Source organism: Carya illinoinensis, chromosome 3 (genome assembly GCF_018687715.1).
Source record: "Carya illinoinensis cultivar Pawnee chromosome 3, C.illinoinensisPawnee_v1, whole genome shotgun sequence".
Classification (NCBI taxonomy): domain Eukaryota; kingdom Viridiplantae; phylum Streptophyta; class Magnoliopsida; order Fagales; family Juglandaceae; genus Carya; species Carya illinoinensis.
The window spans coordinates 26,159,127-26,176,743 of NC_056754.1; the positions used below are offsets into that span (position 1 = coordinate 26,159,127).

The 17,617-nt window shown below is 38.2% G+C and overlaps 1 protein-coding gene across 1 annotated transcript; it reads right to left on the bottom strand.

The window, feature by feature from the left end:
* Window positions 1–3,756: 3,756 nt before the first annotated feature.
* On the bottom strand, window positions 3,757–4,533 carry LOC122304666. The gene has a single exon (XM_043116925.1). It carries the CDS (start codon window positions 4,531–4,533, stop codon window positions 3,757–3,759), a length of 777 nt encoding a protein of 258 aa, XP_042972859.1.
* Window positions 4,534–17,617: the final 13,084 nt, after the last annotated feature.

Here is a 17,617-nt window from a genome sequence, read left to right on the forward strand (position 1 = left end):
TAAGGTCTATATTTAAAGATAAAAACGTTGGTGATGGTTGTTGGTAGTATATATAAATGATAATGCTCTAAGTGTCTAGTCATGACTGGCTCAGTATCAGACTTGAAAAAGAGCCTCCTGACCTTGATTTGAATGGCCTTAGTGTTTGGTAACATTAGTGGCGCAATGGGTAGCTATAGCTACAAACTTTAAGTTTGATAGCATTCCTTTAAATTACTTTCCAACTTGTATTATGTACACTGATAGTGGGAAGGACCCTTCTTAATTTCTTGTAATTTTTCCCTTATTAATATATATATATATATATATATTTAAGCTTGGTTAGAAAAAAAAAAAAAAGGAGAAGAATTGCCTTAGTGTTTATATATATATATATAAAATTGTGAATGAAGACATAATATTCATCACTTTTTAAGCATAAAGGACTTGAAATATTTAATTAACTGGGCAAAAAGTGTGTAATTAAGCTTAGGTTTAGAATTAAGACTTTTGTTAGGATTTGTCGATTTCTTGTAAAATCATCATTTATATCAAAAGTTTAAGTTGATAGAAGGAGATAGATTGCATATATGTATTTAGATCTATTTAGAATATTAATGTGTCATGTTTACATCCATTAATTTTGATCTCAAAGCTGCTACCAATTGCTTACCTGTTCCGGTGTTTATATAGATGGTAATTTTGGGCCTTGGCTACCAAAGAAAATATTTTTAATCGGCTAATGCAATAGTATAATATAATTAAACAAAACTCAATCATTTGCAACCAAATCGACAAGGTCTAGTGGAGGATGGAGTCAATAGAACTGGAAAATGAAAGAAATAATAAGAATAATAATAATTTCATGATGATGATCAGGTGCGTATCTATATATAATATTTGTTCACATGATTTTAAATTCTGAATAGGGCTTTAGGGTAAGATAGATTTGCCTGAGCTGATCTGCTTGGATTTGGTGATGAAAAAGCTTAAACCTAACCTATTTTATATTGACTGACAGAAAGAATCGAGGTTGGCTATTTTGGTTTGAATTGTATGTCATATGCAATGCAAATAATTGTTATTATGATAGCTATTTCACATGATTAATTATTGGATAATTCCAAAATACAAAGGAAACAATACTCTCACCTTATCACGTGATGCCATCTCATAAAAATATTTTAAATAAAATTATTGACGTACGATGACAAACTTTTAATGATCATATGGCATTTTAAGTGATAGGATAATATAAATATCGAACATCTAGCAACCTAATTCATTCTCATTAATTTTAAGAGGCAAGTGAAACTATTATGAGCAAATCCTACTCCTCCAAAGTTACTTGAAAAGAAAAAGAAGAAAAGCCTTTTTATCCTATATTGACCTAGGTCATTTACAGTCTTGTAACACCTGGTCCAATTCTCGACCCAAGCTCGTAGAGAAGACAAGCCTGCCCAAAGAAAAAGTCATCATTTTGTTAAGTAGATTTTCTTCTTCTTCTGCTTCTCTTTCTCCCCTCCCTGACGGTTTCTCAATTTTCCTTCTCCTCGTGTTTCTCTCCTCCCCGTCATTTTCTTCTCACCATTTCTCCTACTTCCCCATTGGTTCTCACTTTCTCTATCTCCACTTTCCCCTTCAATTCCATCTCAACCTACCTCTGTTCCTCAATATTGCACTCCCACTCTTGAATTTCTCTTTCGGAGCCACCATCGCTAGCCTCAATCCATGGCAGGCTGGGAACCACTCTCATTCAAGTCATACACCGCCCATCTGGAGTCAAGCATCCCATCGCATGGTAGCAAAGCCACCGAAAGCCCCCTCTCCCGATTTCTTTCTCCCTCTCAATCTCCTTTGTGCCAAGTTGCCTAGTGCCACCCTGAGCAGCAGCAAAAATGGTGGAACAGAAATCAACTTCATTCACCAGAGCCGACAATCTAACCATGAGATTCAATTGCTACGGTGATTCCCACACCCAAGCCTCACAATTTGCCATCGATTGAAAACCTCCCCTTTCCGAGCAACAAGCTCTTCCTCTCGATTTTCATTGCAACCCAAGCTTGATCCACCACCATTACTCTCCATCTGATACCAAAAATAGTAAGCTTCTCTCTATTTTCTCTCCCTTATATCTCAGTTTCTCATCAATTCCGCTCACCTTCTCTCTGTTTCTTGGTGGATCTCTCCCTCTTTATTGACCATGGTAGGACACCGCCATATACCTTTGTGACCTAGACCCACCCCTGTGCAATCTCCTTAAGCTATAGATACCCAGGCCAAGAAGCAAGGAGCCCAACTTTGTCCACAAAAGTAATAGCTCTACCACCACGAGATGAAAACTAAACCACCATGCAATAGCTAGTTAGTTTGGGTATACCTCTCATCCCTGGTTAATCTGAATTATGCTATTTCTTGGGATTGGGGAGTGTGTGTGGCGGTGTATGATGTTGCATTGAACATATGGACAGATTTTATGTTTATATATGTGGAATGTGTTGATTGTGTGCTGTGTGAAGCGATGGAAATTTGAGAAATTAAGATTTGGGCTTTGTGGTTGTAATCGAAATAATTACATGAAGTGTTGCGATTGATTTGTAGTACTGGTTGTTATTCTGTGTAGTGGCCAAGGGCCCCTACTCTGTGTTGGGATAAAATGTGTAATTGTGGCGTGGTTATTGTGCCTAGTGAAATGTTGAAATAAACAATTCTGATAGGTACAATCGGCAGCGCAGAACCACTGTGCAATCAGTTGACACGTCAGCATCTGACAGAAAAAAAAAATTAAATGAAATTCGAGGAGTAAGCTTCAACTGAACCTGGTGACTGAAACAAGCCCTCCCTCCGACTGAAATTAGCCCTCCGACTAACAAGTGCCCTCCGACCAAGAGGTCTCCAACTGAAACCGAGAAGCAAGCATTGAAGGAAGAAGGAACTAGCTGCAGCACCGTCTCCAAGCTCCCTGCTCTGTTTGGCAAAGAAGTCATCCAAGGAAGAAAACTTACAGCAAGAATCAAGCATTAATCATTATGATTTATTCCAAAAGTTGATTTCAGGGAAGAAAACTGAAAATTGTGATTAAAATATGCATTATTTTTCTTTCAGAATTACTTGTGAAGCATTTATGGAATAGAAATTGATGTTTATAACTCTATAAATTGTTGATATTCACATTAATGTCATCAACCTCTGCCACATGCATGTCAGAGTCCTTACAAGTCAGGTTCTGACATTCATCTTATGTGTTTTCATCTTGAACTAGATTGGGATGAATATTGTGTTCTGGTTGCAAAGATTTAGTAGCAATTACATGGTCCAAAGCCTCTATAAAAACATCTCTAGGTACTTAAATGGCCACAGAATCTATAGATCCTCTATATTGCTCAGTAATTGGAACATCAGTAGGTCCCTTCTCATTGACGGCTTCAACATTTACATCTATTCAACATTTACAAGACGAAGGGGGCTTTGCTGGGTTCTTGGAGAAGATGAAGGGGGAGTGGCTTTGGCTTTGGCTTCGTGGAGAAGACAAAGACTTCTATGGCTTCGTGGGATGGTGGCTTCATGGGTCTAACAAGATGAAGAAGAAATCGTGCATTTTGACAAGATGAATGAAATGTGGTTGTTTCATTTTTGTCACATGGGACACGGTTTCCCGATGGTTTCTCTAGCCGGTTACGAATAGCATTTTTCTAAAATAAAATAGGTAGTTGTGACGTGGTTGATGTGTTTTTTTTTTTTTTTTTTTTTTTTTTGATAACAAGTCAAAACATTCATTCATATCAAAGAGTCCTTACAAATAGAGTTTTTATCAAGCCAAATAGCTTGACTTACAAAAGAAGGACATGAATCCCACCACATAACAATGTCGTCAACTTCCTTTGCATATCTTGCCAATTGATGGGCAGCACCATTACCCAATCGATGGACATGCTCAAGTCTTGTTTCTTCAAACCCATGCATAAGCCTTCGAATATCTTGTAAAATGAAATCAAATTCCGTTAGACACTCAGAATTTTCATTCAAACAGTTGACAAGAATCAAAGAATCAGATTCTAATATGATTTTAGGTACCCCCCACTGAACACACAGTTGTAGGCCTCTCAACAAAGCAATGGCTTCAATAAATACAGCTGAAGAAACCTCCCTTTCCACATTACTTGCAGCTACCACAACATCCCCATTATGATCTCTCAAAATAACCCCAACCCCAGCAGAAAAAGAGTCACTAAATGTAGCACCATCAACATTTAATTTCAGACAACCTATGGGAGGGAGATGCCAATACACAACATAATTGATCCTTTTATCAAACTCATGAAAAACCTGCACCTTAGTATACTCTTGTTTTAATGACAAAGCATTATTAACAGCAGTATTAATATTCAGGGATACATCCTCATAAATAAACTTGTTTCTCCTATTCCATAGTCCCCAAGCAACTACCAAAAAAGTAGTTAACACATCATGAGAACCTCTATCACGAGCCAAATTTGCCAAATGCCAAAAAGAGAGATCAGAAACAATTCCACCCAATTCAGGACAATAATCCATCCACACTTGTCTCACATCATTGCAATAAAATAAGGCATGAGTAGCATCTTCAACACAACTAGAACAGATAACACAAATATCATTCTCAAGTACATGGTAGTTTTTCATGACACGCCCTCCATGCAAAGATCTTAATTTTTTTAGGGAGTTTCAGATGCCACAAACATTTCCAAAAAACTGAAGCCAAGCTTTCCCTTGAGTGCTGCCCCATATCATTGGAGATATCCTGCTATAACATTCGGTAAGCACTTCTAACTGAATAAATTCCATTTTTTTCATGCACCCAAAACAAAGAATCTTCAACATGAACAAAAATATTAAGCTGTAGAATTTTCTGAACCACATTTGGATTGAATAGAGCTCTTAAAGCTTGTATATTCCACCATCCCGTATTGATATCAATCAAAGAATGAACTTTTAAATCTTCATCAACCTCAGAATTATTGGGGGGTAAATAAAAATCTGGAATCTATGGGTCTTTAAAAACATTGACCGATTTACCATTTCCCACTCTCCACCTACACCCTTTCTTCAAATCTTTTATAGCTACCAAAATACCCTTCCACACATATGATGAATTATTTCTGAGTTTAGCTTCAAACAAACTTGTATTGGGGAAATATTTGGCTTTAAAAACACGATGCACGAGGGAGCCCTCATTCCTTAGAAGCCGCCAACCTTGTTTAGCTAAAAGAGCTAGATTAAAAAGATGTAGATCTTTAAAACCCATCCCTCCTCTAAATTTAGAGTTACTTGGCTTCTCCCAACTTATCCAGTGAATTTTATTCCCTTGCCCCTGATTTCCCCACCAAAACTTTGCCATCATCATCTCTAATTCTTTACAAAGAGACTTTGGGAGCAAAAAACAACTCATAACATACGTAGGGATAGACATTGCTATTGCCTTAATGAGTACCTCCCTACCCCCTTGTGATAATAATTTACTTTTCCACAACTGTAATTTCTGCCAAACTCTACTTTTGAGACTAGAGAAAGCTTGTTGTTTTGATCTCCCAACTAAAGGTGGGAGTCCCAAATATTTTTCATATTGCTATGTATGACTCCCTCCCCAAAGTTGCATAATATCAGCCTTTAATACATCACTAACATTCTTACTAAAAACCATAGAGGTCTTTTCTTTGTTAATACACTACCCCGAAGCTCTCTCATATTTGTTTAATAAGATCTGAATCTTCTCATTAGTGGTGACATCAGCTTGACAAAAAATAAGACTATCATCCGCAAATAGCAAGTGATTCACTCTAGGTGCACCTTTACAAATCTGAACCCCCTTAACACCTTCTCTACCAGCAAAATTTTTCAATAAAGAGATTAGGCCTTCAGTACATAAGAGAAACAGATAAGGAGATAAAGGATCTCCTTGTCTAATCCCCCTACTTGGAATTATAGGGCCTTTGGGGCTACCATTAACTACTTGGAATTATAAGGAGATTGTGCATTCTCAAGAAATGCACAATCTCATAAGCAAGCAGCACATTATCAGGAATTTGTCTACCCGGAACAAAAGCACATTGAGTATCAGAAATAACATCCAATAAGATCTTCTTAAGTCTATTTGCAATGACTTTAGACAGAATTTTATACAACACATTACAAAGACTAATAGGTCTAAAATCTGCCACTTTTGAAGGTGATGCCTTTTTAGGGATAAGAGTAAGGAATGTATGATTCAAATCACTAGGAAAATCCCCAAAATTCAGAGCTAACAGCAAAGCATCAGTAACAGATTTACCAATCACATGCCAATACTTATGGAAAAAAATAGGAGACATACCATCGGGTCCGGGTGCTTTTGAGGGGTGCATTTGTTTGAGAGCATCCTCCACTTCCTTGGCCACAAAAGGTTTTAAGAGCTCTACATTCATATCAGTTGTGACCTTCCTATCAATACTCGATAAAACCTCCATCATCTCCACTTGGTCCGCTGCTGAAAACAGATTCTGAAAATAATCAATGATTAAAGCATCCATCTGAACCCCATTCTTCCAGTTTCTAGAATCATCCTTCAGCTGAACAATAGTATTCTTCCTTCTTCTAGCTGAAGCCTTTGAATGAAAATACTTAGAGTTACAATCCCCCTCCCGAAGCCATTGAACACGAGACCTCTGTTTTCACATTAACTCATCCCTTTCCAGCCACTTCTGAACTTCATCACGGGCCTTATTAGTCTCAGCCAGGAATAAACAATTAGGATCAGTAGCTTGTAGATTCTGAAGCTTCATCTTGGCCTTGGCTAACTCTTGTTGAACATGCCCAAAAGATGACTTATTCCAACTCCCAAATCCTCTTCACATGTAGAGATACAGCTCATAATACGACTCAAAGAAACAGAACCCTCAACACGCCCCCACACCTTTTCAATAATAGAGGAGCATGCTCTCTCTCCCACCCACATGGCTTCAAAGCGAAACAATTTCTTCCTCCTTCTCCGACTTAAAGCACCCTCAGTATCTAACCACAAAGGAGCGTGGTCAAAATGTGCCACTACACCATGATAAACTCTAAGATTGGGATATAGATCATACCATAAACTATTAGCAAGAAACCTATTCAATCTCTCCATGACTAAACCAGCCCCCTCTCTTCGATTGCTCCAAGTAAAGCGATTCCCAACAAAACCCAAGTCTCTTAGCTCACATACTTCCAACACCTCCCTAAACTCACTTAGTTGAGTATTACTCCTTAAAATTCCTCCATTTTTCTTAGAATTGTCAAGAATTGCATTGAAATCCCCAAACACTAACCAAGGTATATTAACCCCTCGGCCCAAATTTTTTAAAACCCTCCACACTTCCTTTCTCATAGTCCTATCCGGATGGCCATAAACCCCTGTTATTAAACACTTTTCCGCATTACCATCAATAACAATTGCATGAATATGATGATGAGTATAATTAATTATATCTAACTTCAAATCATCCCTCCAAAATAGAGCCAGCCCACCTCTCCGCCCCACACAATCCACACCAAAACAATTACTAAAACCCAACTTAAATTTACACAAATCCAAATTTCTAGCATGCATTTTCGTTTCTTGCAAAAAAAGCAAAATCAGGAACTTCCTTCGTAATTAAATCACGAAGCGTACGACACTCCGTGGGTTCCCAAGCCCACGGAGATTCCAACTTAGGCCTTTCATGGTGACCGGCGGGGCTAGTCAACAGCCACCACCGATAACATAGATTTCGGATCCACCACATTAGATTCACCAGAAATTTTACCTTTCTTTGTAACAGCTTCCAACAACAAAGGGCCTTTTCGTTTCCTACCGAGAGAAGCCTCCATTTGAACTCCATCAGCATACCCAGAAGCTGTCGACCTGCCTCTCCCATGCTGTCGCTTGAGTCTCATAGCCCTAACTGCTGCTAAAGAGATAGTCGGGTTTACATCATTATTGGAAAGGGCTGAATGAGAACCCGACTGAATAAAAGAAAACTTGGACTTGTAGCCGTATGGGCCTAAGCCCAAACCCAAACCCAAATCCGAATCCTGAAAGACTGGGACGTCAGTAAGCCCATGCACATTGTCATCCCCATTTCCTTCGGTAAGGCCCGTACACCCACTGTCTTTGGCCTGTAGACTCTGCTTTAATTCTGTGATTTTAGCAACCACATCGTGCCGAGAATCCTCCCTAGCCTTTATTACAGAACTAGCAGCCTGAACACCCTTTATTACAGATATTTGCCTCCCTAATTAACTCATCCACAACAGTATCTTTATTGCCACAAATTATGCTCTCAACTGGTGCGTTAACTATAGCTGTAACCGACGGATCTGGTTACGTAACAGACGGAACGTGTGAAACGTCAGATTGCATCATCGTCCCCTCTGGTTTCCCTCCCTCCGCCATCGACAGCGGTGCTGCCATTGTTGGTTCCCCTGAGTAATTGCCTCCACGCCTCCCTACCCCCTTTCGAGTACTTAGAAAATCGGCTCTCATCCATGGACCATATAGAAGCTTCGTCTGATCCAATTTTCCAGCGTCGGTGACTTTCACAATCCTTCAAAGTGTGTCCCAACACTCCACAGAAAAAACATATATCGGGTAGTCGTTCATAGGAAAAAGTCACCCAGCATGAATCTCCTTTCCCCACGTTCAAACGTTTCCTTCGCAAGAAAGGTTTGGAAATATCCAACATTACTTAGACTCGCATGTACTCCCCCCATTCCATTTCCCCTTTATCCAAATCAATCTCCAGAACCTCCCCCAACGCACTGCCAACCAATTTTCCAATATACTCATTTCGAGATATTAGTGGTAGATCATGGATACGGACCCAAAAAGGAGCTCTGACCAATTCAAGTTTATTGATCTAAATCAAACCATCAAATTCCTTCAATAACACCAAATGTTTATCAAAACTCCAAGGCCCTTCACGTACAACCTTGGCTCTGTCTCGACTATCTTCAAATTCAACCAAAGTAAATTCGGTATTCAAATCATGAAATTTCACACTTTTCACCAAACGCCAAAATTTTCGCATTGTCTGTTTAAAAGCTTCATGATTATAATGTTTCCGAATCAGAAGCTTCATAATCAAACAATTCTCTCCACGTTCCAACACTTCCTCCAATCTACTCGGTTCCACCGACACCTCCTCATTCTCCTTTTCCGTTAAAGACAAACTCGCATACAATTCATCCAAGTTATCCGCCATCCGGTGTAAAAAAAAAAAAACTCGTACAAAAGACGAGGGGAAAAGACCTCTACCCTGAAACCAGAGAGAGGAAACCCTGACGTGGTTGATGTGTTGTGCAAAGTGTTAGGATAAAATTTGTAGCTTGCGTTGTGATTGGATGTTGTGTACAGTGATGGGATAGGTGTGAATGCCTCTAATGGGCAAGGTCTGGGAAGTTATTTTGTGAGTTGGAGTTGAGTTGTAACCGCGTTAGAAGAATTAGAATCATAAGTTTTACTGTCGTCGAGTTTTTTAGTCGTGTTGCTTATTTTAGATGTACCAGTTTAATTAATTTATAGCATGTTTAATTATGTCTGGGTGATAAACAAATTTTGCTTAAAATTGTTAGAAGGATTTTTTAGAAACATTGAAGAGTCAAGTAAGCGGTGCTCCTATTCAGGATTTTGCATTAAAAGAATGGATTGATGTTGACTTTATGAAAAATGTGTGTATTTTTTGTTATGGAACATTGGAAACAACCTTGATCATTTTTTTCTACATTACTCATTGTATCTTAATACTAAAAGAGAGATATTTATATCATGACTGGTGTATATATAAGCAAAAATTTGACATTCTATTTTCAATTGTGCAAAAAGAGCAAATATGAATATGAAATTTTGTAAATGATTACATGACTTGTATCTGTCCAACACTCTGATTCTGATATGAAATGTTGCATTTGAAAAACCTCTAGCATGATATTTTGAAAAACTGTGAGAAAATGCATGTTATCCAAGTACAATCATGGTTGCTAGCAACTCCCTCAATCATGGTTGATATCAATGTTTCATACCTTAGCTTCCTTTGATCTTAAGCCACCAACCTCTTGTGTATCTTATATTGCATACAATCATTTAAATGTGCAATCAAAACTGTTGCCCAGATGACTAACACAAAAGAGGGGTGAATTGAGTTGTATAAAAAAAAATAACAATTATAAATCAAATATACAATATAAAATATAAACAAAATAAGAAATAGTAATAAATATAAAGAGTAAGGGTAAGAGAAGTAAACTCAGTATGTTAACGAGGTTCGGCCCCACTGCCTACGTCCTCGCCTCAAGCTACCCCTTGAGGATTCCCAAATTTACTATTCAACCTCCTTCAGATGGAGATAGAAACCTATTACACCTTTGAAGAACACCGCTACAAAGGATCCGTGTAGAACACCCTCTACGCTTGCAATCACCTTACACGTGGTGATTCAACTATTCCCTGTGTAGAACACTTTCTACACGCACAAGGGTTATACACACCCTTTTACTGATACAAGAGTTGATAGTGGGTAGGTTATCAGAAAACACTCATCAATGAGTGGAATAAGAACAATACAGCTCAAACTATATCTCTCAAAATGAACAAGTATTAAGGCTCAATGCTTGGAGAAGAGAGAATGAAAGCTTTGAATAAATGTTGTATGCTCTTGGTGTTGTGAATGTGAAGCTCTTAAATGATCTATTTAGAGGCATATAAGACTTCATATTCAAATTTAAAAGGATTCACATGTCAAAGATAATATCATTCACTTTTTCAAAAAATTCAAATAAAAGGTTCTTCTTTTTCAATTGTCAAACACAACATCATTCATTTTTCAAATATTTCAAACCTAATCTTTTACTTTTGACATATGACAAAATGAGCACACTTTACTTTTCAAAAAATTCAAACCTAATCTTTTACTTTTTGCATATGACAAAAGGAACACACTTTACCTTTCAAAATTTTCAAACAAAATCATCTACCTTTTGCATAAGTCAAAAAAAGTATCAATCACTTTTGAAAATATTCAAATAAAACATGCACATGTGAAAGATGACAATCAATTATCTTTAATATTTTCAAAGTTCAACCCTTTAATCAAGGTATGCACATGTGAAAGATGACAATCAATCATCTTTCAAAATTTTCAAATTTAATTTTCAAAATATTCATGCACATGTGGAAAATGTATTTTAATGCTTTATGATAAAATATTAATTTTGAGCCTTAATCCTAATTTCTAATTTTTAAGAGATTTACAACATTACTCTATAACTTTAATGTGAACTTGTTCCTTTCTTGCTCATGCTTGTTTCATTGATATGCTTGACTCCATTATGTAGACAACTTGAGTTTGAGACTTCTTTATTCTTTGAATTCATTTGTTATCATCAAAATCCATGTGTAGATATATAATTACACAAAACTTGAAACCTTGGGTTCAACAAAAAGTGACTTGCCTTGCTTCTTAGAGTAACAACAAAAACAATCTCCACAATGTTTGCACCTTGATTGTGGGTTATAATGATCATTGTCAATTTTTGTGAAATTGTCCCATATTCACGATTTTCTCTTATTAGATGGTGTTGGTCAACAATCACCACGCTCCACTTCTTCTAATTCACTATGTTAACGATGTATTTTGCACACGGGTCACTAGGCTCAATACTTCTACAACACGAGAAATATGAATGCTCGAGAAGTGGCGAGTCACCTCCGGTGCCTAAGTCAATTTTTTTGATCCAAAGAGAATTTCTATTTGTAAGTGTATGTGAGAAACAATTTTAACCTGGAATTTGACTTTTATACTTCCTATTGAGGTGGGGTCCCCATTTCTTGTTTCAGGGGAGCCTGTCCTCCATATTGGGTACCATGTTGTTGGCTTTAATGCAACGTGGTTCCTACGAGTCATGTCCTATATGGCAGATTGGTGAGTGTAACCATCATTTGCGCACTATGTTAAGACATAGGCTCCCACCAAGATCCCAACCAGCGTTCCATATTTGACCCATTAATGCGGTGTGGTTTTGCAGCTATTTATGTGTGCAGAGTCGTGTCAGAGTGAATGTTGTCCCATCTTCCCACGTTAAACCTCTTCTTGCCTTGGCCTTGAGCCTCTTTTTTCTTATCTTGATTGTTGGGCCAGTTACACTTCGGCTACTAGCCCTCCCAGGGGTGAGTTAGGTCTAACCTAGTGAGGAATGAGAACATCCCTTCCAATTACCCTACAAATTCCCACCGCACATGTGCCATGATAATCTTCTCTTCTCCCCCTTGTTTCATTTTTCTCTTCTTCTTTTTTTCACCCACCAATGCTTTAGCAATTTCTAACATCCAACAGATCGATTACCCATTATGCTCACCCATTCACTTCCCCACGTCTAGGGTTGCATTTGACAGCACAATCCCACACTCCCTTGTGCAACGGAAATCATAGGATTTGTTCCCGTCATTTCCTCTTTAGTGTCACTTGTCACTTTTCCACTAAGGGCATTTCAATTGGCACAGTCTTCTATTTAAACTCATGTTCCATCCACTTCTTCTCACTTCCTTCACACTCTTCTCATCCTTGTTATTCTCTTCAAGAGTTTCAAGCATTACTTTTCTCCAACTTCCTTCATCCTTCGATAATCCCTGACTTTTCCTCTTCTTGTCTATGATGGCGTCCAAGAACACCGTTCATTTCTCATCTCAGGGTTCACACTCGTCCCATCCTGAGAGGTCTTCTAGGGTCCTAGGGGTTTGGATCCTCCCAATGTCTGGGGCGGTTCCTAGTTCTTCAAGGGGTAGCATTGGTCCTCGATTGCTTCTTCTGCAAAACTGAATCTAACGCCCCCAACCTCTACTTGGGATGGAACAGAGATTTTGAGCATCAAGACATGTAACACAAGACTACATGCTATGCAACCTATCATGCTTCTAGTAGTATGCATTAAATAGCAACGGAAAATGACAACTTGTAAAAATTCTGCATTAGAATGAAACTAAACATCCCAAAGCTTAACTAAAACATATTTAGTGCCTTAGTTAGATGTCCCTTATGTGAGGTAATAGTTCCAACATTGTTATGGAGAATACATCTCCTTATTACAAACTTAGTTGATGGGGCTTTCAAAAAGAAGCATTTCAAAGCATCTCTTTGTGATGACCCACTTTTACGTGTATTTTTACTGAAGGGTTGTTTTTAATTTAATTAATATATTGGTTTATTATTTTATATTATTGTATTTTAAATTGGTTTTTAATTTATTTGATGTGGTGTTTAATTTATTTTAGTCGTTTTACGGTTTTTAAAATCGTTTTTGGTAGATCAGTTTTTGGATTCCAGAGTGAGGATTGGACCTCATTTCTTCTCTTTTCTCTTTTTCTTTTTCCCTTTTCCTTTTTCTTTTTCTTCTTTTCTTTCCCTTCTTTCTTTTTCTTCTTCTTTTCCTCCCCGGTTTCTCTCTCTCCCCGCGCAGCTCTCTTTTCTCTCCTTCCCATTGCCGCCTATTTGACAGCCCAGTGCGCCGCCGTCCAGCCGCTGTATAGTGCACCACCCCCACCAAAATTTTTCCCTCCCACCAGAGATCATCCCCACCAATTTTCAGGGCCATCCAACCAGCCGTTAGCCGCCACGCACGGCTGGAAGTCACGGCACCAACCCTATTTTTCCTCTCTGTTGCCGGTTGCTTTCTCAGCCCAGAACTGCCGCTCGCTGGTGGCGTGGCCTACACCACCCACCCAGTTTTCTTCCCCTTCCATCGATGAACATCCCCACCAAGTTTCACCTCCATCCGAGCCACCGTTAGCCACCACGAGCTCCTCCAAGCCACATGGATTTTCACCGATTCCGGCGCCGTCGCACCACCTCCGGCCACCATCTCTTCACAGCTTCTTCCCCTACCTCTTGCCATCCTAACCCCTCTAATTCCGGCCTCGATCCGTTGCCGGAGCAGCTCCCATGAGCTCAACTCCGTTCAACCCCTTTAAGGTCCTTCACTACCATTTCCACCACCACCCACGACCAAAAATTGTTTCCTTTAACTTCATAAACATCTCAAGACCATTCCCTATCAATTTCATGCCTTGTTTTATCCCCATTCGAAAGTGGGTAATTTATTACCCACGGCCACAGTGTAAATTACACTGTTGCATTGCTTTTTCTTTGTCGTTTGCAACGCCGCAAGCTTTCGAAAAATACCGTATAGCGCTGTAAGTATTTTTCAAACTCTACTTTTAGATTTAAATATATTTTGCTCTTACAATAAATATTTGTTATTGGTTGGTTGATTCCGGGCTGAGTCCGAGGAGTTCAAGGGTCGGATGGATTGAGGATGGAGTTGCCTTGATGTGTTGATTTGGATTGGTTGGTTGGTTGTTTATGCCTTGAGGTTGCATTTTTATATTGCATTCATGCGCATTTTATTTAAATTGAGAAAATCGTGTTTTGTTGGCGTAAATGGAATTTCGAGTGCATGTGTCTCACGTGCCCAAGCCGGAATGGGTTATTATCTCGGTGGAGCTCCTCTGGTCACTCGGGAGTGGATAATACTGAGTGACATCCCCTGACGACTGGATCACACGATACGATAACGCTGTCGTGTCGACTCCGTGGTACCTAGAGTGACGGGGACTAGAGGATGGCCTGGCCAGGGACGCGTTGGGCGCGAGTCTGGGCATCGCTCGTTTAGGTGTCACACGCATAGTCGTTACCTGTGGTGTGGCATAGAGCCAGAGTATGCGGATGATCCCTAGGGGAGATCATGGTGCATGCATAATTGGATCATTTTTATGGTTTTGATTACGGGCCATTTTCTGGGAAAATGGTGAGGTTTGGTTTTGAGGCTTTGTGATCCATTTTCTGGGAAAATGGTGGTTTGGGCCATTATCTGGGAAAATGGTGAGGTTTGGTTTTGAGGCTTTGTGATCCATTTTCTGGGAAAATGGTGGTTTGGGCCATTATCTGGGATAATGGTGAGTCTTGGTTTTAAACGATATGTTTTTGGGCCAAATGGGTTTTTGGCATGTGTGGAAAAATATGGCTTTATGGGTCATGTGCATGGCATTCTTTCATGCATGTTGTTTGAGTTAATATGTTCTTATCTAGTGGAGTTTGGATTTTACTTACCTGCGGCACCATTTTTGGTTCCGTAGATTTTGATGCAGAGTTCGAGGAGGAGGAGGAGGTTGAGCCCAAGGATGCGGCTCCCCTAGAGTTCTGAGTTGGAGTTATGCTTTGTTTTTGGCTTTGAACTATATTTGTAGTTTGTAATATTTTATTTTGTATGTTTTAAACAGCTTTGTATTAAACTAAGAAAAAAATCCTGGCACTTAGATATATGACTTTCGTTATCCGCTGCGTTTTCTTTTGCACATTTGTTGCTTTTACACACACTTGGCACTCGACGAGAGGGTGGTGACCCGTGATGTCACCATCTGGACATCTCGATTTCTCCGTGTCTGTGCGTGGGGATTTGGGGGCATCACACTCTTGGATGTGTTTAATGCCGAACAAGACCATTTCCAGGAACATCATGATTAACTCCAATTTATGGTTAGAGTCTAGTTCCTAATCAATTATCCTCAGCCAAGAGTTGGAAGTCATAAGCATCTTCCAGTCCTATGATAGCTTCTATCATTCTAGAGAGGAATGGTAGTCTAGACTACCATAGTGAGATTCCTTGAAATCTCGGTAAGTTAACAACATGAGATGAATGCATAAAATGTAGATAAATCATATTTGTCTACCATTCTAATTTATCGACATCTTTCATAAAACTTAATAACACATTTTCTTACCAATAACATTTAATACTTTTTCCTTTCAAATCAATCCTTCCTTTACTTAGAATCATCTTTAATATATGGTATCATCATGACTCCCTATTTGCACCATGAGTAGTTACTAGTTACCGTAGACCTTTAGTTGAGACTACGTCATTAGTGCTGTGCATATATAGCTTTCAATGCATTGATTATAACTTTTATTGACTTCTATAATGTATGCACCCACCAGCATGGACTATTATTCGTCAACCCTGGGGTTAGTGTACCATCTTTAATCACTCCAAAGTGGACAGAAGAGTTCCACTAAGATATTCTCCTGTCCTAGAATTGTGTTGTGATAAAAAAAATTTCATGCTATGCTCGTGACAAAACATATTTCATGACATATGCGTTACTTCATATCATGTAATATGCTTTATTCAAAAAAGGGCCCATTTCCATATATCATGCTCAATAGTACATGTTTATGCAAAACTAACAATTAATTAACACATGTGATGTAAGTGACATAATGCTCATCCTGTACCATAAGACATTTCATGATCAAAATGATATTTATAGCATGAATGTAGTGTTTACATAAAGTCATATAAACATTATTCAAGAGTAAGTTAGAGGTCAAATTACAAACTTCTTGGGTTCTAAGGGTGGTGTGGCCGAAACGAGAAATATAAGATATACTCAAAGTTAGAAATTACAAAGTTTGGTTATATAGAAACTTATATTTGCAAATCTATCCCCACATTACCCAAAATTTCATATATAACCCTAGACTTTCACTATTTGCATTTTGATCCAAAACTTCATCATGCTTCACCAACTCCTTATATTCCATATTCTAAAGTCATTTAAAGCTTTAGAATCACATGAATCAAACCTTAACCACGAGAAATCCAATCAACCCGTGAAATGTATGTTGCCACTCTTGCTGTATGTGATTTTAAGCCTATGTTCTTAGTGTACTTCTTGTAAATCTGAAAGTTAACACCAAACTACACGTCAGATTACACTTAGTTATCATGCTAGTAACTTAGATTCAATCTCAAATAAGCATACCAACTTATATATGATGGATAACACCAAAGTATCATGCATCCATAAAATCGAGTACTCAAAGTGATTTATTTAACTTCTCTTTGGCATATGAACACTGGTAATCCCTAAAACCATGTATACTCGTTCTTATTATTGTAACACCCCAATGGAATGCCCAAATCACATGACTTATACTCTAAAATGACTAGTTAATTATACAATTAGAGCTCTATTAGAACATTATAAAGAGCAAGAACTTATCATTCTCAAGTAATGTGGAATCTCATATACCACCTACTCTTATCCTTATCGTATGGGGTATCACAATCTCCCCCCCTTAAATTCCCCACGTCCTTATCAGGCCTATCTATTATAGGTGGCATAGCTCAAGTCCCACTAGTTGGGATAAGCTCTAATACCATTTGTAACGCCTAAATAAAAGGCCCAAACTACATGGCCTATACTCCAAAATGACTAGTCAATTATACAATTTGAGCTTTATTGGAACCTTATAAAAAGTAAGAACTTCTCCTTCCCAAGCAATGTAAGATCCCATATATCACCTATCCTTATTCTTATCATATGGAGTATTGATTGAGCTGAAATATTGCATGCTTTAGCTATTTAAAACCAATGTATTTTAAATTCTTCATGACACTATTATTGGTTTTAGATGGAAAAATAGTTAATAAACATAAATACGAGTTGTGATTTTTAATTGATTGATATTATGTTTATGCTTAATTTTATAACTGTGATTTAATGGGACAATATTTCCTCACATATATAGTCTGTTTTTGATAATTTATTTTTTAG